This window comes from Cygnus olor, chromosome 2, assembly GCF_009769625.2.
Source record: "Cygnus olor isolate bCygOlo1 chromosome 2, bCygOlo1.pri.v2, whole genome shotgun sequence".
Taxonomy (NCBI): domain Eukaryota; kingdom Metazoa; phylum Chordata; class Aves; order Anseriformes; family Anatidae; genus Cygnus; species Cygnus olor.
Window position 1 is genome coordinate 95,874,292 of NC_049170.1, and position 15,030 is coordinate 95,889,321.

At 36.9% G+C, this 15,030-nt stretch overlaps 1 protein-coding gene across 1 annotated transcript in view; it reads left to right on the forward strand.

The window, feature by feature from the left end:
• The window catches only part of CTNNAL1 (catenin alpha like 1), a 58,203-nt gene that overhangs the window by 14,744 nt on the left and 28,429 nt on the right, over positions 1–15,030 (forward strand). Inside the window, exons 2-5 of the mRNA XM_040549360.1 lie at positions 2,771–2,960; positions 8,201–8,388; positions 12,479–12,598; positions 14,840–14,929. Coding sequence (XP_040405294.1) covers positions 2,771–2,960; positions 8,201–8,388; positions 12,479–12,598; positions 14,840–14,929 — 588 coding nt within the window. The remainder of the gene's footprint in view (positions 1–2,770; positions 2,961–8,200; positions 8,389–12,478; positions 12,599–14,839; positions 14,930–15,030) is intronic.

The following is a 15,030-nucleotide window of genomic DNA, read 5'->3' on the forward strand; positions in this document are numbered from 1 at the left end:
CTTTCTGCAGGTGACAGGTTATGAGCAGCCCATCTATATCTGAAGAATTTTGAACTTTCATTTCTTTGACATCATTAAGCTTTTTTTCTGTTTGGAATATCTAACTCATGGTTCTAGAACCAAAGAGCCTTTATTCCTTTAGTTGATCTATATTTCATACATTTCTCTACCTCATTCTTTTATTACGAACTACCTACTCCTATTTCAGGGCTGCTTGCTACTTTACCTTTTTTTTTTTTTTTAATAAGCATCCTACACAAAAGTTGCTGTATCAGCACAGGCTGCATGTGCCACATCTAATGTTATAATGTTGATCACACTTGAATAGGCGTGAAGCTGTTTATGTCTTGGTATGTTTCAAACTTCTTGACCAACTTCTGTTGGAACTAGTTTCCTTCCTTTCTAATGTTGAGAGAGTTCCTCTAGTGGCCCTAATGCAGCTAGTCCCAAAGAAATTATATTACCCAGCTAGGACTTCATTATTCCAGGAAATATCTGCAAAGCATCGTCTGTCATGTGTAACCATAGGTGTCCATACTAAACTTAATCTGCATTTAGAAACTCCTTCAGTGGGTGTTACAGACTAGATGACACTGGTGGTGGTACCTGCCAAAACAGTTGCTGCTTCTTGCTTCACCTTACGTGGTGGAGAATAAGAGGTGGCTATTTCTGAAATCGTGCGATACTTATGACCCCTATAAAGAGAGTGCTAAAGTGGTAGAATCGTGAAGTTCTCCCATATCTCAAATGAAAGTGTTTCTAAAAATGTTTTGTAGCACTTTTATTAAAGCAACTTAAACTGACATAACTGACATCTTAGTGATTTTTGTCATTTGTGTACCTTTACAGTAGCATATGGGATTAAAATGCCCTCGATGATTTGTAACAGACCGTGGGATTCCTTTCATTCTGCAGTGTTAGTTCTGTATGCATTTTTTCAGGGTTACGCTGAACATGTTTAAACTTCTGCTATTATAAAATGCTGTGGGAGGCAAACTTGCAGCCAGGACGTGCATCCAACTTGTATTTTATTTGTTATTCTATATAATTTTGAAAAGTCAGTAACTCAACGGGTTTATATTAGTCCTTTGTTTGCATAACGTTGGGTTCCTGTTTGCTTAAATATCTGTTGAGGAAAGAAAGTTGTGCCCCTCTGTCAAATTGGTTTTCTGCAGCATTTGGGCTGATGCTCTTATTACGCTTACTGTCCATGGCTAGTCAGGAGTTAGCCAGCTGGGCTTGTTAGGTTAGCTGCAGGTATTTGGTGGTTTGGTGTACCCAAGGCATCCACAATGCTGGAATTTGGAGAGCTGCACATTGCAGGCGTTTTTAACATCTGCTTTTAACATAAGCTGAATTTCCACAGAAGTGATGGTAATTGGGAGGGGTATCCATTTCGGGAATATCATTCCATCTCTAGAATGAACTTGGAAGTGTTGACATATATGCTTGGATTACTCTTTAATAGGACTGTTTTCATTCTAAACTGGTCTTTTTGCTGGAGAGACATCAAGGGTTTTTGGGCTTTGGGAATGGAGGTTGGTGAACTGTGGTGTGGGCCTCTTATAGGGACAAATTTGTTGTATGAACTGTAGAAAGTGGCATTCCTTTGGAACTTCTGGCTTGGGAAAAAGATGGAGAAAGAAGAACACAAAAATCTTGGGCATTGATCAAATTACGAAGCAGAACAGTTCTTACACTGCTTCCGGCTCTTTCCTTGGATGTGATGCAAGCATTACGGATACAGCTTCGAGGAGGATGTATGAATGAATGGTGATTCATGTTTTTTGAGGAACAGACAGACATCTGTGATCAAGCTGATACAGCCGAGGTGTTTAAGCACTTGATTCATGTAATTCTGTGATTCTTTTAGTAGACTTCTTTGAACTCCTAAGGATGTGGCTAGTACTGCAATGCATTTTAAACCGCACTGCTACTGAAAGAAGCACTTCTGCCATCTTTCTAGTCTGTACGTTTTCTCTTTTGCTGCCAAAAACTGATTATGGGCAACTGATTATGAATAAAATTAAACTAATAAACATCAACTTCTCCACAGCTCAATTTTAACCCACATCAGATAAATTCATTGCAAAAATGGGGAGGAGGGGGGAGGGGAGGCAAGGATAAGCAGGACTAACTTTTTTTTGGCAACAATAACGGCTTTTATGCTGGTTTAGGATTTTTGGATAGGCCAGAATAGGATGCTTCAGGTAGTTTCTAAAAGGTAAATGGTCTTTCTTTTTGTGTAAAGACTGTGTTACTGTTTGTTCTTTCTTAAAGCTTGCCTTATTCAATTGGATAAAACATCTTTTAGAACGGCTTATTTCAGTTAAAGGAGCCAAAGATCCTAAATCCTAGTAGATGAGTGAGTTTAGTTACCTGGCAGCACAAATGCTTTATAGGATTTCCAATGCTGGCAAACCCCAAACAGTGTTGATATGCCTACAGCTGGACTCCTCAACTTCTAGTCTGTCCTTAATGTGAAAGCCTGTTGAGACCTAGGGCAGTTTATTTTAATATTGCAAGTAGGAGGAAAAAAAAAATCAATTCATTTCAGATCTGAGATAAGCTGAGATCACAGCAGATGAGCAAACTTATGCTCCATTTTTTTTCTTTCTCTAAGAAGTTAAATGATAACTCATGACCCCACACTTGTTTTATTAGTATCCTAAAATCTGTTACTGAGTTTAGTAACAGCTCAAAACTTGTCTATAATATTAAAAACTCATCTTGTATACAGTTCTAAAAATTAACTCTTACTTGTTCACAGATAACTACTCTTATTAATCATAAAGATAAACCAAAGCGTTCAGACAAGACTCTGCAAGCAATCCAGCGAGTGGGCCAAGCAGTTAACCTGGCAGTTGGAAGATTTGTTACAGTAGGTGAAGCTATAGCCAACGAAAACCATGAATTGAAAGAAGAAATGAGTGTTGCTTGCATCGAGGCAAGGAGAGCAGGTATGTAGTTACTCACGAAATTTGCAACCTTTTGTGCATGTGCCAGTTTTGGCACAGCATTTTTAGTGTCAGGAATAATGTAAGAACTTTAATGTGTTATGTAATTGCTTAAACCTCTGCTGGTTCATTCAAGGCCTGATCTGTCACTCATTTTTGTCGCTTGCTTAAACTGCTGTCATCTTATGAGAGGTGGATGGGGTTGTATGTTGGCTTTGATCTTTTGCCACAAGGAATTACCTGATGTTTATAGTAAGATGTAACTAGAGACAGAGAGCAGAATGTTGAGAAAATAAGCTTAGAGTTGCTCTCAAGCTAAAACAGTGGAGTGTATAAAGTAATATGAGATCATTCTAAATCTGAATGTGTGAATGAAGGTCAGTGTCAACCCATATTTCATCAAGAGTCAATAAGATGACTCACATCAGTCATCTTATGACTTCCCTCAGTAAAATGAAAATCATACCATGCTTGTCTTTTTGCTGGATTCAGTTTTTGTTGCAGACTTGCTGGGTGTATGGATTGAATTTGAAGTATGTAAAATTGATTGAGTTGACTTTGTCACCCTTCTCCCTTCAGAAGGCCCTCTCTAGGCAAACAGTAGGTTACATTCTCTGATACTGTAAGAGAATGTCAGTGTCATGTTAGAAACCATCTTCCCGGATATGTCCCTTGAATGATGTTTTAGTGACTATTCATAAATGAATATTCTTACAACTGCAGTGCAGCCTTCAAAAAGATCAGATCTAGAATAATGCTCCTTTTGTTGTTTGTGGTGGTTGGGTGTGGGGTTTGTTTGTTTTCTTTCAAATACTTTCAGATAATGGGAAGTTTTGCTTGAAGTTCTTCCTTTTTAAGCAGGCAGAAGTACCTCCTGGCATGACAGATTGTCTCCCTGAAGCCACAGGAAGCATTAAGTCTGTCTTAAGTTTCCAGATGTGATGGCAAATAAATGACCCTTCCTTCAACACTAATGTCTTGTCTGCAGGAAGGAGCCGTTCTCCACTCTAAGACATGGATTACTGTAATTGATCTGTTAAGATAAACAGTGGACTCGTGGGTGTTTGTGTGATTTATTTTTGTTTATTTATTAGTTTGTTTGTTACCCTTTTAGTAGCTGCAGAAGCCTTGAGGATCTTGCCTATTGGTGTCCTAGCTGGTGTATTTGTTGCTAAATCCCTGTGCTGGCCTCGAACTTTGGGGATGCGTGTTTAGTACATTCAGCGTGTGCAGTTAATACTGGTTTTGTGCTTAAAAAAAGAAAAAAAAGCTTACAGATTAGGCACGGTAATGTAAGAAATCCTCTGAAAATTCCTCATCAATGAGTAGCAACAAAACACACTGGTGGTAAAGGACTGTTTTTGTTACTTGAAAAACTCTTCTAGATAAACTTGAGGCTGAAGATTCATGGCTGCTTCACTAAGCTTGGCTGCAAACAGAAATGTCCTAATTTGAAAACATTCCATTTGTTATGTAAAGTATGTCTTTTCTCTCCAGAGATCCAAGTAAAATGCTGACAAGCCAAAAGCTCCCATTGATAATCTCAGCTGCTAAAAGACCAGTGTAGTGTGAATCTCTGTTTCTTGACTTGGCAGTTGTTTTGTGGCCAAGTGCTTCTCCCCCCGTTCTCCATCAGTGTATCCAGGAGGAGCTCAGAATCTAAAAATAGTCTGGCTGCCCTATTTTATCTCACCAAATGGTTATACTTCCTCTACATTCTAAGTTTTATTTCCTCAATATAGAGGAGGGAGGATATGGGTTGTTTACTTTTCTTTCAAGACTTAAATTTACCATGGCACAGGTCAGTTATTTTCTCAGACCTATGTATTTCAGATCTAACTGAAGACTTGCATGGAAAACTCAGTATATCATATGTGTTTGTTGCCATTTTTGTGTTGTAGTTTGTTTTTGTGTTCATGTTATCTCTGTGGACTGTTAAGTGTTGGACAAGGCAAGAGAGCCCTTTGTGCAGAGACATTTTTAAGGATAGCTGTCTTCTGAATTCAGTCTCAGAACACAGTAGCCCAAGTGCCATTTTGAACAGCTCTGGTGTTTCTGAGCAAGCCAATAAAATCTCCCGGCAAATTATATCCAAGAATATTGACTATAAAAGAATCAGCATGGAAACATTGTTTGTCACTGATAGATGTCAGCTAATGTGACTAGTTTAAAAAGCCCAAACTGCCAGCTCATTGTTCTGCTTTTGTATCAACCACTCTTCAATACTGGAGATGGCAACATTAAATACTGGATTTATGCATTACAGTACGCATGACAAGCATAAAGCTTTGTATGGAGTGGAGTTCCCACAACAAATTCAGCCAATCATGCATCAACTCTTCTTATGGGAAGCTGTAGTTTGCCTCAGTTACTGAGTTCTGTGAGGAAGGTGTGAACTTCCTTTGTTTTTATCTCTGCAAGGGTAAAATGAAGGGAAAAGTGGGAGAAGAAGCCTTTAAGATATCCTCAGTGTAAGTCGTAACTGCTTCTTGTTGACTGAGATTGTTCTGGTCACCAAGTTTCATTTGTTTCTAGTTGCACATGCATATTAAGGAAGCAAAAAATTTAGAAATTGACCTGAATGAGCTTTCTGTCACTTAAGAAAATGTTCTATGTTGTAAAATTATATGTACATTAATGAAGTGTTAAGGAGTAGCAGTAGAGTGAAGTTTGTGATATCACATGTGAGGTAGTAATAGCTTAGCTCTGCACTTCTGAACATTCTTACTCTAATGGAAACAAAATTTCTGTAATGCAGATTTGCATGTAGCTAAAGCATATGTTTTTCATGTCTGTGTGCTGGATTTTGAAACTTTGAGGTCCCATGTTCTGATGGCATGGGCAGCAGAAAGTCATTGGTGATTAGGACAGGATGTTGTGGAGCTGTTTATACTTCCTTTTAAGCCAATAAATTAGATGAGGCTCCAAAAATTAAAGGGAAGATTTGTCAGCCAAAGAAAATAGATCTCAATCCTAAAAGATTTAGAACGTTAAGAGTCTGAATTGCTGAGAAAAGTAGCGAGTCTTCAGATTGCACATCCTGCAGAGGCTTTGAAGGATGACAGATGTAGTATCTGACTCTTGTGAAGGGTATAATCAGTGATCTGAAGTGTTTCAGACTTGTTATGACTATTTCCTTGCAATAAACCTTGTAATTTGATTGACTTGGAAAAGAATCATCAAACACTGCAGAGGGTCATGTAGCAGATTTTGCCTAACACTATTCTTGCACTGTGTCAGTGTTTACAGTGACAGTATAGTAGCGGAATGTAACTCAAAGAATCACATCTTTAGATGCCCATCTGTGATATTTTTTTCCCAAAACTAAGGAAAGACTGGTTAATTTAAAAGAAAAAACACATGTCAAGAATGAGTTAGTGTCATAACATTTTCAGTATTCTCTGCCAGTTGACTACATAGCCCTAAAGGAAGACGTGGAGTAAAATGGGAGCGACAGCTCTCTCCTACTTTTGTCTTGTCTTTTAGTACAGAGAAGGAATAAACTAAAAAGTCTGACAAGCAGCAATTTAAAATGGATACGTAGAATCGCAAGATAACTGAGGTTGGTAAGGACGTTTATCTTCAAGAATGGAGACACTGCAATTTCACTTGTATACCTCTTGCAGTGTTTGACCACTCTTATATTCATAAAAGCCTTTTATATCTTGTCCATTGTTCCTTGTCCTATCACCACTGGGGGCAGTCCGTCCCTCTTGTCTCTATCCCTGCCCACTAGATGGTTATAGATAGCAGTAAGCTTTGCCATTAGCCTTCTCTTCTTGAGGGAGAACAAACCTGCTTCCTTCAAACTCTACTGTCACATGCTTCAGTATGTCAATGTTTTTCTTGTACTGGGAGGCCAAAACAGGCCTTTCAGCTGTGGAATTCATTTTGTCAACCATCTCGGAGTGTACTCTGTTTATCACATTTGCATACTTCTAACAGAGAAACCTTCTGATTATTTCTGGCATTACTTTTATGACCTGATGTGGTCCTGGCAAAGGACTGCAAGTCTCTTACCGTAGTGAAATATATATTCAGGCAACTTGAGAGCTCAAGGGATTATAATTATCAGAGGAGAAAAATTATGTGTAAATTGTATGAAGTGTGGAGCTGTCTTTTGAAGGACTGTCAGGCCTTCCTTTTTCCATGGAGTTTGTATGTGTCATTTCCAGATTAATAATGCACCCCCAGGTTCTTCATATGAGAGCCCTGGCTTTATCAGATTTTTGAAGTGATTATCTTGTATGCTTAGGTGAATTATCTTAGTCATGGTTTTGGACATGAATCCTAGGGGACTCAATCAAATGTCCTAGACACTATCTTCAAGGATGATCTGCAGGTTAGCTGTGGTTTGGTCATCTTGCCTTGGGTGCTAATAAAAAGTATGCCTTATTTCAGAGCTTGCTTGTGTTTGGTCTCTCAGCAGTCCTTCTGCAGTTGTGGAGTAAGGAAACTGCTCTGTGCCCTTCCTGTATTGGACTATTATTTAGGACTATCTGTTATTTAACAGGGCAGGGTCCTGTGATTTTCTCAGACAAGGAGAAGATTCATTGACTGCATTGGACCGTGAACTTTCTAACCACATTAAAAATAAAAGTTGTCAAATAGCCCTATTTAACTGTTGCTATATTAAATGCTAGTTGACTAAAAGATGTTCATGAACCAAAAATCAGTGATTCATTGTTGTTTTTCTCTTGTGTTTCTGACAATGTGGTGTTTGATGGTGTTTTATATAAAAAGTGCAATAGGCTCACTGTCGTGCTTCAGTCCTATAAATTAGGATGTTGTTTTTTGGAATCTCTTTATACTTCATGCCAGAAAACTTCCACGGGAATATGAAATCCATAAATTATGAGAATACTAACTGGAATTTGGAAGATGGAGGGGAATTTGTATTTCTTTACTTGCTGCATCCTACTCCTTCAGTGTGATGGTGCTGCAAGAGTTGGTATTGATTTGATTTTTGCTATTAAAATTGGAGAAATACCTTCCACTTAAATTAAATATCAGTAGACTCCTGTAAGAAAATTAGTGTTGCTTACAGATGGTTGTTTGAGGCAGTACTGAGTCATCTAAATTTAAATTTGGAGAGGGTGCCACCAACAGTCAGCCAGAGGAAGTGAAATGAAGTAAAGAGTGGTTGTGGATTGCTCTGAAATACCTCAAAAGTAAAAGTTGAGAATACCCCAGTGTCTTTTTTCTTAGTATGAAATGGTAACTGTTTACAATTTTCCTTATAGGTGAAACAATTGCACAACTTACGGATGTAGCAAGCTTGGATCATCCGGAATCTGATAGCCACATAACAATCTTTACAGACAAAACAGGAGTGGTAAAAGCTGCAAGGCTGTTGCTTTCTTCGGTCACAAAAGTGCTGGTGTTAGCAGACAGAATTGTTATTAAGCAAATAATAACTTCCAGAAACAAGGTATTTGGAGCTTCTTTTTTGTTTTAACTTCTTTTTAGTTTTTAACTACTATCTGCAGTCAATGCAAAAGAATGGTGCTACATGAAGGGGTATTTTCGTTGTATCTCTAGGGGAAGTGCAAAATAAAGAGGTAAAAATGAATGTCTTACATTATGTCCACCTATACCAAATATCTGAAATGGGATGACTATAAAGTCAAGAGGAATAAAATTTTCAATGACTTGTTACATTTTATATGATCCATATTGCACTATTGACTTAGCATGCTGGAGAAGAAATGTGTAAGTTTTCTGTGAGATGGGAAGAGTGTCTGTCAGTAAAAAGGCCAATAAAAGCTACTAAAAGACAGGATCTTTCTACTGTCAGGAACAAGACAAGGAGACCATTCAGCATGTATCTAAGGCAAAAAGCTGTGAGGAATGCTGATGAAAGTATGTGCTAGTGCAGTGAGCCTTACAGATTAAAAGATTTTTGTGTAGTTTAGCTTATGGCTTGAAACTTAGTTGACCTAAATAGTGCATGAAGGCCATTTAACTTCGAGTGTAATCTATTTCAAGTACTGCACTGTCTTGACTGCAGAATATCTCCCTCCCCCCCCCCAAAGTGTACTAAGATTAAAAAAAAAAAAAAAAAAATTGAAAAATGAGAGCTTCAGAAGGCCTCTTTTTTTTTTTCCGTTACTTTTCAACTCGTAATCCAGAGCCTTTCTTTCTTCTTTTGACTCCTTATGCTTCATATCTCTCTTATTTTCTCCCAGTTTGCTTTCTAGACTGGCTGTTCTTTATTAAGCAGCTTTTAGATTCAAGGCACTTAACTGAGTCCCAAGATTTAGAAACCATGTTGCATGTATTACCTGCTTCAATCTGGCTCAGAGGCTTAGCAACACTGATTTGCTGTTTTAGTGGTCTTTTCTTCTCCCAGTGGTTGGGGAAGCTAGCATCAGTTTCATCATATTAATTTCCTGTTGTTACTTGCAATTTGGTCTTTTCTTGTAGCGGAAACCAGAGTGACACATTTGATAACTTCTGCTGCCTTTCTTGAGCTTTTCTTCTTTGTCTGCAGCCATTCAGACAACTAATGTCTGAGTGTTATGGTGCTATGAGTACAATAACCGTAGGTACAGAAATTAGTTTTAATTTGGAAAGTATTACAATATATAAAATGAAGTCTTGTATTCCAAAGTAAGTGTGTCTCACTGTGATTGCTGTAGTCACTTAGTCTTTGTGGTCTTTTGGGTTTCACTTCATTCTCCTTTCCACACGTATTACATGTGTTTGAGAATGTCTGCTTCTGTTTATGGAACCAGTAGAGCAATTCACGTATCTAGGACCAAGTCAAACAAATGATGGTGTCTTATACAGGCACACTCTGCGAGAGTACACTGAAAAGTGTGTCAGGTAGTGGTATGATGGATGGCAAAGCAGTTCTTCCTTTGAGAAATACTGTGATAGAGGGATGATGTAGGCAGGGACTTGAGCAGTGCATACAAATACTCAGGGACAGTGTAGTATAGTATGGCATAGAGGATGGAAAGGCAGAAGTGAGATCATCATTTATGTCAACTGTAACAGATGCTGACTTTATGGATCGTGTTACTTTTCCAGAACATCTCACCTGTATTTTCATCTTAGAGACTGAATGCCCAATGTTAAATTCTTAGTGCCAGTTTTCTTGCAGCCTCTTTACGAATAGTTTCATTTTCATTGTCATGATCATCTTCCACATATGAATCAAGAGTAGTTAAGTCAACCAAGGGTGAAGGATAGAAAAATGCCATAATGGTAAGACATTCAACTTCATAGACTGATGAAGTGATTGAGATCTTTTGGAATGGTGATCTATTGCAGAAAAGCAATCTCTTTTGATGATCCTAATGATTCTGTTCCTGCCTCTGTATCCTCAGCACCTCTGTGTTTTTAGATTTTGTACATCTTAAGTCCATGCCCACATCTTTCCTACCTTTCAAAATTTGTTTCATTCTCCATCATACTTAGTAGGTTTACATCTTGCTCCGCTTACTGTCATCAATCAGGTTAGGAGCACCAGAACAATGAATAGAGAAGTGACAGATAGCGGGGGTGTTGCTATCCTGTGCAGAATGAATCAAAATATGGACACGCCCTGAAGTGATGCCAGCCTAAGACTGCAGTCTGAAAAGTGGCATTCATAGTGCAGCAGTAGCTGTGTAATAGTAAGTTCTAAATTAGGTATTAATAGAAACTTAGTCTTCTCTCTATATATTTTAACCTTGAATTTTAAAAATGTACATTTTAATTAGTGTCTGTATGTTTCATGTTGAAAGCTTAAAATTTAAAAAAAAAAAAAAAAAGAGACACCACAGATACTTTGCATTTTAGAAGCTTATTGAATAAGCTTGAGATGATTTAGGGTTGGCTATACTGTTTCTGTAAGTAGTTCCTTAGAACGTCAGTTATGCTGGAATGTCTAGAATCATTAGCTGTAATAGAAATGTGTGTGCTCTCACTGAAATTTTTACTTGATGAGATTTGTCATGACAGAAACACTTGCTCTAGGGTAAGTGTAACAGAGGTTCATTGCAATCAAGACCATACTCATGAAGTACTCTACTTGCTTAAATCAAAAATGATTAAGCATAGTTACTCTATTATTTTTTTTCATCGTTGGAAAAGAAAGTTGGGTCTTGTATGTTTTCTCCTTTCCCCACATTGTTTTCTACATCCTCACTTTCCCAGTCCTGTGGTTCTTTGCTTCTTACACTCATACACGGCTTTCCTATCTTCATTATTGTACGGTTTTCTTTCAAGTCCTTTATGCCCCAGCCAGGCTCCCACAGGGATTAAACACCTGAATCACTAAAGTTCTTGTTTCTGCAGCATTTGTGGAAGTGGCTACATGACAAAACAGACTGATACTGTGGTCTAGTATTGCACAGCAAGGCATTCAGTTTCACATTGCTCAGGATTTAGTGGAATGCTTGCTGTAGAATCATAGAATCATTCAGGTTGGAAAAGACCTCTAAGATCAATCTAGTCAAACCTCTAAGATTGTAACTATGAGACTGAAGAGTTACCCTCTTACAAAGAATGGCTGCTTCTATGAGTGTTTTCCTAGGTTGCAGGGAGGGGGAAATTATCATAATCAGTTATGTAGGCTGCTTTTTTACTTGAGAGAAATATTTTTTTTGGCACAGTAAAGAAAAACTGAGTTGAAGTTTCTCTCTTTTAAGTACAGTTTGCTAGTTCTCCAGTCTGAAACACATCAAAGATCTGCTTTAACTGTCTTCCCTTCTGAAAGTGGATTTGAAAAATCTCTTTGGTGATACTGTACATCTAACCTGAAAAACCCTAATGTTAACCTCTGGTGGAAACCATACTTCACTGCACTCAGCAGTATAGCTTCAGTAATTTATAAGCTATGTGATAGTTTTTACTGAATTTTTACAAAATGCTGATTTCACGTGTTGTTATGTATCTTAACTAAGAGCTTGATATAGCTTGGGTTCATTTAGTACTTTGCTTCATATAGAAATAATAAAAAATATTTCAAATCCATTTTTATCTTCAGAGTTAGAATAAGTTGTTATAGGAAGCATAAAATTATATTAACGCATTTCTAACTTTTTAAAATTTTCTTTTGTGAATGAATTTTTTATTCACACTGCCAGTCACCAAACACCTGTTGGACTGACTGTTCAGCTACAGCTTTAAACTTTGAAAATTATGCGTCTGATATTAAACTTTGAAATCGAGAATTCCACGCATGATATTAACAGTATACTATTTTTAAGTACTTGTGTTTATAAATTTAATATGACAATAACATTTTTCCTAAATATGGAAACTGAATCCTGTAATAATATTTCTCTTGATATTGGGAAGAGTGAAGAAAATGGTTTTGAGGGTTCAGAATAAGTGACTCATTTGACTGAAGCATGATTATTAATTTAGGCTTTGATTTCCAGCTTTTGGGTTATTAATACTTCAATTGTAACAAAATATGTACGTTTTAAGTAACATGATTAAAAATAAATAATAAAATTCCTAATTTAGTAGTAATGGTTTTTATTTAGTATCTTGATAATCCACAGTATTTTTCCCTTCTCTTTCAGGTTCTTGCAACAATGGAACAGCTAGAAAAAGTCAGTAGCTTCCAAGAGTTTGTACAAATATTCAGCCAGTTTGGAAATGAAATGGTTGAGTTTGCCCATTTAACTGGAGACCGGCAGAATGTAAGTATTAATAAAAAGCTATGAGAAATGTTATAAGTATCACTTTTCACCTGATTCACTTGAAGATTTGTGTTCTTCTGTGATTATTAACTATTAAAAAGCAAAACAATGTTGGTGTTATATCTCTGAAACCCAAATTTTTCTCCTTGCTCCACACAAAGTACCTCCTTTGGCTTTAAAGCTTAGCTTGGGGTGTTTGCTGTGTGTATCTTCCAGAAGCCTAGATGAATGTCATCTGAGATGCGCTTTAGCTTCATTTGTTATCCTTGGCTCTAGCATTTCTGGCTTGTTACTGTGGTAGAGAATTTGTTTGCTGTTACTTGACAGAAACAATTGATGTTTGCACATAATAAAAGGCTTTGAAAACAGAAGAATTAATTTAGGAAGCTCAAAACTTGAAATCTTTACATCTTATTAAAGCATCTGCTTGTATTTTTTCATTATTCTGAAATACCTTTCTAGGTTTAGGTCAAAGCCTTTTTTCATCATTTACAGAGGGACTCTACTCATCTTTGTTGTTCAGTTCATCAGGGAAATTGTCCTTCCTGTTTACTGATACTTTCCATGTTAATAAAATTTGCTGAAGCTTTAGACCTCTGCTTGGAGCTCTAGTTGCTTCCCCTTGGCAATTAAATCCCCCTTTCAGAACTGGACCAGGGTCTGATATAGATATACAGATTCCCTAATACACAGCAAAATTCAAATTAAATTTGTATGAAAAAATTGGCCATCCTCATGCATATGGAAGTAGTTTTTTGTGACATGGCACAGCATTTTCATATAAACATTGGAGTAGTTTGCTAAAATCATATCACGCTCTTGTTGTGTCCTGAATCTGCGAAGAACATGCTCAGTATCAAATAATGAGGTCTGGAAATGTTACATGTAATTAAAGGAAATCCCTGCTTGGGAATGAGCTGGTTTTAAATTTTTTTTTTTTGTTCAAATATTCATGTTCCTTGGAAAGAGAAGGATGCATTGCTAGTAATGATACTCTTTTCATCTATTTTATTACCTCAGCTTTGGCTCTCCCTTTCTTTTCTACTTGACTCTTTTGGAAAGAGTATTTCATTAGTGTTTTTTTTTTTTTTTTTAATGCTGTCAGGACATGCTTGATATGCTCACTTTGCAGTGTGTAGGCTGCTGTGCGGTGCTGTTAGTTTTAGGTATTTTTCTTTAATATAATTATAGTAGGTATGCCTGCAATTCTTGAGTCTGGTCAGATTTATCATCACGTAATGCAAGAATTTCTGAAATAAGCTTTTTTAAAAACAAAACAAAAAAAAACACTTGTTTTTTGTTGATCTAGAGTAAATCTAGGATTAATTCCATCCTGTAGACTGTTCCCTTTTCAGCCATTAACAACTTTGTCCATTCTACAGTATGTATTTTGAGATGAATAATAAGAGTCTTGATGCAAAATGCACGTCACTATTTTTGTAGAAACAGAATTATAGACAGCAAATGAATGCACTTAGGTTAGAAACTAAGTTTTCTAAACTTTGCTGTGACGAGGAGCTTAGATGTTCTAGTAGCAATAAGATCTAAAAAGTTGCTAGTTCTAAGAAAAATCTTAATCGGCTTGTAAAAACTATCGTATGACACATGGGTAGCTGGCGTACGAAAGAACTAGGCATGGTTTCATTGGAAGTTGCATTCAGATGCCCATTTATTAGCACTCAAAAAGCAGTTGGCTATCTTTGCTGGAGGGTTCTTGGGAAGTTCCTTTGCTCAGTACTTTCTATACAGGAATTGTTTTTTAAGCCTGTTAAAACATTTTTTATTAGTTGGTTTATGGTAAATATAATATTTAAGCAGATAAAAGATACATTTTCTATTTCCTTCTCTCATTATAACAAAAATCTGTTTTTCTCTGTCTTTTCCTCCCTGCCATTTCAGACAATATTTTTAGTCTTTTTTATTGTTTCCTTTCCTGTTTTATAAATAATGTTCTATGATAAGGATAGAGAAATTAGTGACAGTTTATGTAGTATGCTCTGTATCTCTGAGATCTTCCTTCTTTGAAATCTGAATTGAAATGAGCCAAGAATAAATGCATAAATTAAAATCCATCTAAAAGGCAAGTTCTAGATCATGAGCTAGGCTCAAAATAGCTGTTGTCAGACGTCATAAAGAAGCTTCTTCACAACCCGTCCATCTTCAAGAGAGTCTCTTTTTTCCGGTCTCATAAGCGGTAAACAAAATATGCAATACTCAAATCATTTTTCTTTTGGTGTTTAGGATTTGAAGGATGAGAAGAAAAAGGCTAGAATGGCAGCCTCTAGAGCTGTTCTTGAGAAGTGCACCATGATGCTCCTAACTGCTTCAAAGGTGAGTGAGTATTCACAGTCTTACACAACTTAGATAAATCACCATGTATGGCATCTGGCAGGAGAGCTGACTGTTCTTTCTCAGGCTTACTTTAAATTTCA